The following is a 9,832-nucleotide window of genomic DNA, read 5'->3' as shown; positions in this document are numbered from 1 at the left end:
TCAAGGTGAACAAGCCGAAGAAGAAAATTCTGAAAATTCGCCAGGCGCTGTTTTGGCCAATAATCGTCTAAAACCACTAAAGGTGCCGACCATGAAATGGCTAACCGCATACAGAACTGGTTTTCAGAGCTACCATGTTTAAAGGATGTCAAAGTTCCCCGATGCCTGAGAGGACCGCAGCCAGTGAAATTTCAGGAAGTGGTAACCTTTGTCGATGCCTTGCAGCAAGCTTAGGTAGCTGTGTCATATTTACGAAGCGAGTATGAAGACGGCTCAGTAACCACACGACTGATAGCCTCTAAGAGCAAAATAACACCACTCACACCTATTACTGTACCTAGGCTGGAATTAATGGATGCCATTGTTGGGTTGAGGTCAATCCAGTCCGTTTCAAGAGTGCTAGAAGTACCGTTAAAGGCTGCAGCCTTCTACTCTGACAGCATAGACGTCTTATGGTGGATCCGAGGACGAAGGAGATATTTCCGCCCGTTTGTTGCAAACCGCATTGGCGAAATACAAATGTACACAGATCCAGCTCAATGGCAGCACGTTCCCACCGAACAAAATCCGGCAGACCTGTGTTCTAGAGGAACTGATCCAGTCGAACTTGCCGAGTCTCCTCTATGGTGGGACGGTTCTCAATGGATGCCTAAGTCGAAGAGTGAGTGGCCGAAGATGCAGCTAGCAGACTCCCTAACCGTCATGCCAGAGATGAGAACAAGAAAGAAACAGAGGACAGAGTTTACCGCATACGTGTCGCTGCAGACAAACCAATTACAGGATTTGACTAAACCGTATCAGACAGCTACTACCACAGGCTGGAGATTGGATCCAAAGCGCTTCTCAAGTTCGAGCCGATTAGTCCGTGTTAATGCAAGAGTGACTAGAGTTCTTCATAACATGTCAAGAAAGAGAGAAAGGTAGACCAATAAGGTGTTGTTACCGCACGAGATCAGAGAAATGGTGCGATCATGCCAGCGTGAAGCCTTCGTGAACGAGTTCAAGGCCTTAGTGTCCGGGAAGCGAATACCGCCAAAGGGCCCACTTACCAAGCTGAACCAAGCCCTCAACAAGGATGACCGTATCCATTCTAATGGAAGACTGCAATTTGATGAATACGTAACATATGATGTACGTTTTCCTAAGATATTGCCGCGAGGACAGTGGGTTACAAAGCTCATTGTCAAACATTACCATGAGCTGGCCAACCATTCAGCAAGTACCAATTTTGTGCTGCCCCAAATGAGGGAAAAGTATTGGGTAATCGCAGCCCGTGAGGATATTTGAGAATGGGAGGGAGAATGCAACATGTCCAAACGACGGAGGAACAAGACATCAACACAGATCATGGCTCCGCTTCCTAAGATCCGCGTGAGGTTCACCTTCCGTCCCTTTGACGAAACAGCAGTGGACTATGCAGGGTCTTTTACCACAGTACAAGGAAGAGGTGTGTGCCATCAAAAGAGGTGGCTTTGCTTGTTCACATACTTGTCGACTCGAGAAGTTCATTTGGAAATAGCATTTGGTCTGGATACTGACAGATTTCTGAATGTCTTCACCCGATTTACTAGCCGAAGAGGCCGGTGCAAAAGGAAATGATAAGTGACTGTGGGACGAATTTTGTGGGAGCTGTCGGTGAACTAAAAGAGCTCGTCAGTAAGTTGGCCCAGAACAAGATCCAGCAGGACACGGCTTATCGAGGTGTGAAATGATATTTCAATCCACCAGGAGCCCCACATTTCGGTGGCAATCACGAGGCTTTGATTAAGTCAGCTAAGAAGGACGTTCGGAGTTCTTGGAAGCAGTAATGTTACCGATGAGAAGCTCGTTGCCGGAGTCGAGAGCCTACTAAATTCTCGACCACTTACCTACCAATCTGCTGACCCACGAGATGTTGTACCATTTACCCCAAACCATTTCTTACACGGGCAGCTTGGTGGCCAATTTGCACCCGAAACCGTTGACACCACAGAACGCAGCCCACGCAAACGGTGGCGAAATGTCTAAGAGATTATATCCCAGGTTTGGAAGCGTTGGTTACAGGAGTACCTTCCGTTGCTGAAAAGACGACCAAAGTGGACAGAAGTTGTGAAAAATTTAAAGAAGAATGACATTGTGCTGTTTCTGGAGCCAAATCTGCCCATTGTGAGACTTATCCACAAACTTGTGCCTTTACAAGAAGGCTAGGAGAATGAGCAATGATTATGAGAACTGAAAGGAACTTGTTATCTTAGGGTTTTGAGAGTTTTACGCAATCACACTTTTCGTTACCTCCCAGTGTGGGGAGGAGGAAATGGACAAATGACAATTGCATGACGTAATCGTTTCTATTTTGAAAAACCAATAATAGCTCAGATTTTTGATTGACAATTTTGTGAAGCACGCGGTGCTAGTTTTTGGTGATTTTTGTATTTTTGTGATTTGTTTTCTTTTTGGAAAGAGCGGTTAGACTATTGAATTATACCGTTTACAAAAGTACGTTTCTTACCGTGGTTTATATCCGCGATAACTACACCTTCGAAAGATCAGCGGTAGACATTTATGGTGGAGTGTTTCTTGCTTGCGGCCGGCAAGTAATTTTTCCGGCTTCGTTAACGATTTGTTCTGAGGCTTCCCCCGAGAAACTCTCCCCGTTGAACAAGCTACGCAACTATGGCGATCGATGACGAAATCTACTTCGTGTAAGAAAAGATCAGAGTAACTCGGAGCAGAAAATTCGAACGCTTCTGGAACTCATATGGTAAGATTTTATCATAAGCTCTGATTTTTAACTATTTTAACTATTTTGATCTTGTAATGAGGGCCTCTAGTTTATTAGCATTTAGATGCTATTTTGAGCTACCCTCGATAAATAAAGACTTCACTTCACATTAAGCGCCCAGGGGCTCTTCGCGTCTTTGTAGTAAACATTCACCACTAACATTCAATCTTCCCGACTAGCTGCCCCTGAGTCTCCGAGGATGCATACATACACTGCTTCTAGCGAGTATTTCACTTACCTTCAGTGCATCCATAAAGCTCTATTCGTAAGGTCGGGTATCCATAAAATGATTGAACATTGATTTTAAGAAATCGAGCTACGATGGGCGGATCCAGAATCCTTCCAACAGCGGTTTTGGAATCTGTGTTTCCGTCTATGACCTATATTATTAGAATGTTAATATTTGCATAATGTTACACAGAAAAGCATTGTTACTTGACACTGACTAAGCCAACAGTTGTTGCAACTTTTAAAGTGTTTCAAACTTCAAACAGTTCAAGCCGGAACTCTTCAGATGTTTCGTTATTCCTCAAATATATGTCCTTCATACAGAGTCTCTCGGCTTATACACATCTCAAACAGATCCCTATTGTTTCGCACCTGGCTATTATTATACGGCATAAATTTGCCTCCATCATCACTGTAAGATAATGTGTAAGTCTTTGTCCACCAGCTTGCGTCAGATCGGCCCTGATGGGCTATTCTTGTAACTTTGGTGACTTGTCCTAAGTCAATCTGAAGAAACTGCTTAGCATCGGTATACTGGGAAGTCCATCCTCCATAGAAATTACCTGAAGGTGAATGAAACACTTGGTCTCATCAATAATTTTTTCATGGTGCTTTTCTCTTGGACAAGCAAGACAACTATTGCTTTTATTAGAAGCATTTGAAATTTGATTCCATTTGAAATCAATTACAAAGTTCTGACCTCATAAGAAAGATATCGACCAGCATAAATATGTTACATAAATGAAGCACAAATCTCAGAGGCACAGTACCTTGTTTCGGCAAGTTTAACCTTGCACGTTCTGGTCCAGCATATTGGTTGTACCTGGACGATGCTACAATAGCCGAATCTGGTATCGTGCCTTTTTCCATTCCCAAAGGAGATGTACACCCTACGTCTGGAATTTCGAATCCTAATAAGAAATTACAATAGGGCATCTTAGAGAGCAAACAACTTGGTGAAGACTAATATAGACTTTTGCAAACAAAGTATTCATGGTGTATGCTGAAGACTGATTTAACGTCGGAGACGCATCAATGAATCAGTGAAAAAGTAGGGAGAGACGAAAACTGAGTACACAAACCGCGACTAAAAAGCACTTAAACTGATGGTACGTTAGTGGATCGGGGACATTTCGGACCTCATAGAAACAAAAGCCCAATGCTATGCAAGGCATCTTCAAAGGTAGATTAGAAGGGCAGTTCAAAAAGAACAGTCCATGCAATGCTTGCTTAGTTAGTATGGACGACGAAGAGATCCCAATATCCCCTGTATGGAGAGTTAGCAAAAGGAAAAACTTTATATTAGTAGAAGCCAACTGCGCTACAAAATGTCTCCAAAAGAACCGGAAGGCCCTACTGTGCCTCAAGAGCTTCGTAATGGGTAATTAAGGCGTTGGAGATACACTGGGTTTTTTATTTCTCAGACTCAAAAAAAGAAATCGATAACATGAGGATCGAAAAGTTTATCGAACTCATTCATGCTGTGAACAGAATTCGGGGATCTCCTTTGTCCAGCAAGACCAGATTAAGGACCACGGATGAGTGCCTTTATGTGACTCTTTTTTTAATGGTAACTCAAACTTTAATCGAGATTCAGAGAGATTTTTGTTTCATGGCAGCTTCTGGTTTCATCATACGTTTTTTTTTTCGGGGCAGCTTTAGGAAAAGGCAAGTTGCCAAGCTTTTTCAGAGTTCAATGTACTGGATCTCAAGAAAAGGAAATAAATTTCTGGGAGCAATCCTATTTGATGAACTCAGATGTACTGTACCTTCATCGCAGCCGTAAAATTCGGTTCTCATGGAGATACGCGATTTCCAAGTTTTTGGAAGAATCCGAATGAACTTTGTTATTACTGATTGGTCCAGTTCATTCTTCACCACGGTGTATCGGTCTGAGTTAGCAGTAAACGTCTGAGACCAAAAAAAAGGATAAGATCACAATGCACATTATGTCAATTTAAGCACCCCAAGCGCAATCAATAGTTGAGCAAGATACTGCATTCAGTACAATTGTTGATTCTATGTTTTTCATTATTAAACCTAACTATGACATTAAACTTCAATAGTGCAGTTAATCGTACGTCTCTCGTTTGTCTTTCAATATAATCATTAATCGGTCTTGATCAGATGCTGGTATGGATTGACCGGCCTTTTATCAATATAAGTAACAGGGTGGTTGGGGCGTCTTTCATCTTTGCTTGGAATGCTGTGGTTGAAAAATATATATTTTTTATGTTGTTTAGTCAGAGATTGCTTCCTTGGGGTGCCTCTTTGGTGCTAAGATAGTATTGCATTTTTTCAAATAGACGGAATTAACGAATTAACGGTTCGAAAATGTCCACAAGATTTCCTCCGAGTGTGTTAAGGCGTTTGCGCTCGACGTTAAGATCTAGATATCAACGGTTAATTGACAACCACAATTAGGACATAAGAGTTTTCCCATTAAGATGATCCGCTGCAATAGACCATAGTAATAACCCCAGAAACCGTTATGCCTGACCATCAACCAAAGAGTAATTTACCTCGATGGTGAATTTGATCGTCTGGGTGAAAGTAGTCCTGAGAAGGACTGTTTGTAGTCACTGACGTTTCTACAACCTGAGCGGAAGTCATCTTCAGGGGCAAGTGACGGGTTGAAATTCAAATGAATGTAGCGATGTTCTGTTCTGTGTTGTGATTGGTAGCGAGAAAAGGAATGTCACACAATACGTTTCCCACATTACTCTTTACATTTCTTTTACATTACTTTTTAGATTACTTTTCCCACTACCAATCACAACACAGGACAGAGCATCCCTACATTCGTTTGAATTTCCAACTGCCACTTGATTCTAAAGATGACTTCCACTCAGGTTTTTGAAGCGTCACCAGTGGCAACAGTCTTTCATGGGACTACTTTCACCCAGACGATCAAATTCCATCAAAGTATCTAACTCCTTGGTTCAAACCATTCTTTCTCAAAGACCATTTTTTAATCTTAGGATATATTTATCGGAATCCTCCAAAACAGGAAAAGTCCAAACGATGATAGCCAAGGAATCTACCCAAGAAAACCTGTCGATAATCGTGAATTAAGGTGGCTTACCACAGCTTTCCGAAGAAAAAGATCAAGGTTTTGGAATCTGTGAAATTAAAGCAACAGGAAGTCTCTTCTGAAAGGTTAGTCACTGCAATTGATGTAAGATGTAATTTTACCGAACAAATAAATGCAAATCAGGCGAAAATGCTAAACATAGTGACCGACCTTTTGGAGGGGGGACTGGAACTAGACACTTCAAACGCTTTTTTTTCTCGAAAACCAGCCGTACAACCCCACCTCAAAATTTCAGGATTTCCGAAAGCGAGAAAAAATAATTATGCAGAGAAATAAATAGTTAAATCTGCCATACAGGTTTTTCACAAATTACAAAAACGTCGATTTTCGTCTATTTTAATAATATCTGAAAAACTATCTGATAGAACTTTTTGAAAAAATGTTGACGGTTTTGTCTATATGTTGTTTACTAATTCCCAAAATTTTAACCCTTGTTGTACGGCTACGTTTTGAGAAAAAGGCCTTCGAAATGTCTAGTTTCCAGTCCTCCCTCCAGGAAGTCCGTCACTATATTAAGCGTTTTCCCCTGATTTGTATTTATTTGTTAGGTAAAACTGCATTTTACATCAATTGCAGTGACCACAAGAGGCATCATTTTTGTTTAACTTCACAGATTTCACAATTTTGATATTTTTTCTTCGCATAACTGTAGTAAACCACCTTAAGCAGGCGGAGGCACGTTTTTAATCTGCATGATGTCTTTTTTTTTTTTCAAATTACCTTCGTAGGATATTTAGTAACGATAGTAATAATAACTTTGCAGTTTATGGTCTTAATTTCACAAGCTCTTACTTTTATAAGTCCGTCTTCTCGATTTACAGGGGTATAAAATACTCCTTCATAGCTGTATGCGAGAGTGTAGCTTCCCACCCACTCATCAGAATCCTGCCTTCCTTGAGATGCTACCGCTGTGATTTTCGTCCATTTTCCAAAATTAACTTGAAACCATTGGTTTACGTCACTGGTTCTGGCAGCCCAACTTCCCTGTTTACCACTGCCAGAGGAAAGAAAGTGAAGCCTGCCAACGTAGGGAGCAAGACCACTCCCACCAAAACTTGAAGCGGTGATAGCTGAATCTGGTATATCTCCTGATTGCATTCCCAGGGCTTTTATGCATGGCGGTGTTGCCGGCGTAGGAAAACCTCGACCAAAATTAAGATTGAACTCGTGTTAACAATAAGTTATCATAAAACAAACCTGTACGACAGGTCTGCCTTCTTGCAATTGCAGTGAGGAGCAAATACCGATTTAAGGTAATTCCCTTGAAATTGTTCTACTATCAAACTTTTTTGGAAACTTGGCATAATTAACATTCATGATATGAACATTAAAAAAATGCAATAAAAAAATGGGGTCACCGTGCTTGTTTACGCGTCAGCAGGCTCTTAAAATGGGGTATTTTTTACTGTTTTCGTGTTAAACATTCGAATCACCTTCATACAGAATTAAGTCTTGGTTACTTCAGAGACAAAAAAATTTATTTTGAAAATAAAGCTTATTTTATTTACATAAGCAGTATTGCTTGATTTACGCCGTCTTTGATTCCCTGGTTGTGGGAATAGTGCACTTTTTGGGACAGTTCCGTGGTTAGCTTGAAGTCCTCGCCTTGGGTAAAATATACCCAGTAAGGAGCTGTTTTTCAAAAAAAAAATCATGTTCTACTATCAAACTTTTTTTCTTCTTCAAATATGTTCTTTATTAGAGTGTTCTTAGCAAATACCTGAAAAAAAATCGGGGGTCACCGTGCCCGTTTGAGAGAGAAGGAGCATTTATTTCGCTATCGGGTTTAGTTTGAGCGAAATCTCTTACGTTTTGTATGCGCACGTGCTCATGTGCGCGCGCTAATGACGCGAAAATCGTGCGCAGTAGGGATGCGCAATGCAATACTAAGGAATTACCTTAAGCAACGTTTCACGAAAACGAAGTGCAAGGTGCAGGATATCTCACACTAATTGCACGAGGGCGAGTAATTTTTTTAATAAAAGAGGACACGCTAATTGATACAGTAAAAAAAGAAATTAAGTTGTCTCACAGAGATTATGACCAAATAGCAATAATAATAAAAAACGAGTACTTGACTTTCTTGCTGTATTGAGGTTGCGTAATTTTCTTTTTTGGAATCGACTTGCTAACACTCCTGAGTCATGCGTGATAGCGTAAGGATGTTCTTTAGAGCTCGAGGTGACCACTTGCAGTAAAAAAATGAAATGAACTATTGACCTTACGAACTATTACTAAAAAAATATGGTAAGCTACTTGCTTGGGAACGAGAGAAAGGACAGTTCAAAAAGCAGTCCCATGCAATATTCAAACATACAACCTTCGTAACATCAGTCGGATGCTGTACTAATTGAGCCACTAAAACGTCTGGGGAGTCAGGGTGCTTATATAGCTTTTTTTATAGCTCAGTGGATAGAGCATCCAGCTGTTATTACGGAGTTTGAAGATGCACTGCCCGGGACTCTGTTGTCAAAATACTAGCTTATCATCTTTTTCACGGTCACTTTGCATCATTTATCATCGGTATATTTACATTTACCGAGAAAGTACTGCAATTTGAATGGCCAAGAGAAACACCTTTTTTAGTCAAATTCGGAAAAAAAACTGCATGTGAAAATTGCAGTTTCTAAACTAAAAAGAGGCTGCACTAAAAGTTACTCCGGTAATTGCCTAGACAAATAATAGAGTGGATTTATACTAAAAAAGTGGATAGCGTTGAAGGCGAATTCTGATCGGATACTTAAATTCCGAATATCCTTTGCTACTCATCTATGAGAAACTCGTGCGGGATTTGCTCTCGAAAATTTTGTAATCGTTGCAGGTATAAATTGATTAAAACCCCTTTTTTTATATTATCTCATTGTTTCAGTCAGTATAATATATTGCTTTGCTTCTCGGCAATATCCACAACTTACCACTTCCACTTTGGTAAATTACTGTCACAAGTGATATTTAAAATAAGTATCACTCTTGACATTCCACAATCGTCCTAAACTTCACTCGTTCAGTGGCCCGTGAGATTATGTATTACAATTTCATAATAAAATTACTTGTTTATGCATAACATAATAAAACATCAGGTTCTGACCTGAGCATTTTTAGACATCACTTAGTAGTATTTTTTTAGGTTAATTCATCCTCCTATCTCTAACAAAGTATCCCTGTATGATTTAGAACTTTATACATCTAGCGGGCTCGTCAAAATACACATCAATACTACACACCAAAACGTCTAATAAGTTACTTATTATCCAACCTTTTGGCACTAATTTTTAGTAAGTAAATTATTATTGTAAACAACAGAGAACGAGTGACAGAAGTGCGTGGCAAAGGTCAGCACCTAAACTAGTCAAACCGGTTCTCTACTGCACAATAACCGAACCAGTTCGAGAAGCGTTCGAATTCCTTGCTTCTGATTGACCACAAAAATCAGCAAAGAGGAGCAGCCGGGTAACTCTCATCTTTTCTTACACGAAGTACTTTTCCTCATCGATCACCATAGTTGCATAGCGCGTTTAACGGACATTTTCACGCCGTAGAAAGCTTCAGAAGTCGTGAGACGAAGATGGAGATGTAAAAAGTAAGCTTGGCGTTGCGGCGACTAGACAAGCTAGTGAGCAAAGGTGTAGAAAGTGAAGGTCGTGCTTCGCGTATCAGTAATAAATATTTACTATACCTTCGAAAGATCAGCCGTAGACATTTATGGCAGAGTGTTTGTTGCTTGCAGCCGTGCTAAAGCTTGTAAACTT

General features: G+C 40.4%; 1 protein-coding gene across 1 annotated transcript in view; it reads right to left on the bottom strand.

Moving 5' to 3' along the window:
- The window catches only part of LOC137968416 (uncharacterized), a 38,805-nt gene that overhangs the window by 14,979 nt on the left and 13,994 nt on the right, over positions 1–9,832 (bottom strand). The window contains exons 6-10 of the mRNA XM_068814996.1: positions 6,876–7,225; positions 4,759–4,900; positions 3,760–3,900; positions 3,362–3,552; positions 3,000–3,141 (exon numbers count right to left, since the gene is read on the bottom strand). Of these exons, the coding sequence (XP_068671097.1) occupies positions 3,000–3,141; positions 3,362–3,552; positions 3,760–3,900; positions 4,759–4,900; positions 6,876–7,225 (966 nt within the window). The remainder of the gene's footprint in view (positions 1–2,999; positions 3,142–3,361; positions 3,553–3,759; positions 3,901–4,758; positions 4,901–6,875; positions 7,226–9,832) is intronic.

The sequence above is a fragment of the Montipora foliosa genome, chromosome 8 (assembly GCF_036669935.1).
Source record: "Montipora foliosa isolate CH-2021 chromosome 8, ASM3666993v2, whole genome shotgun sequence".
Classification (NCBI taxonomy): domain Eukaryota; kingdom Metazoa; phylum Cnidaria; class Anthozoa; order Scleractinia; family Acroporidae; genus Montipora; species Montipora foliosa.
This window is presented reverse-complemented; position numbering and strand designations above follow the sequence as displayed.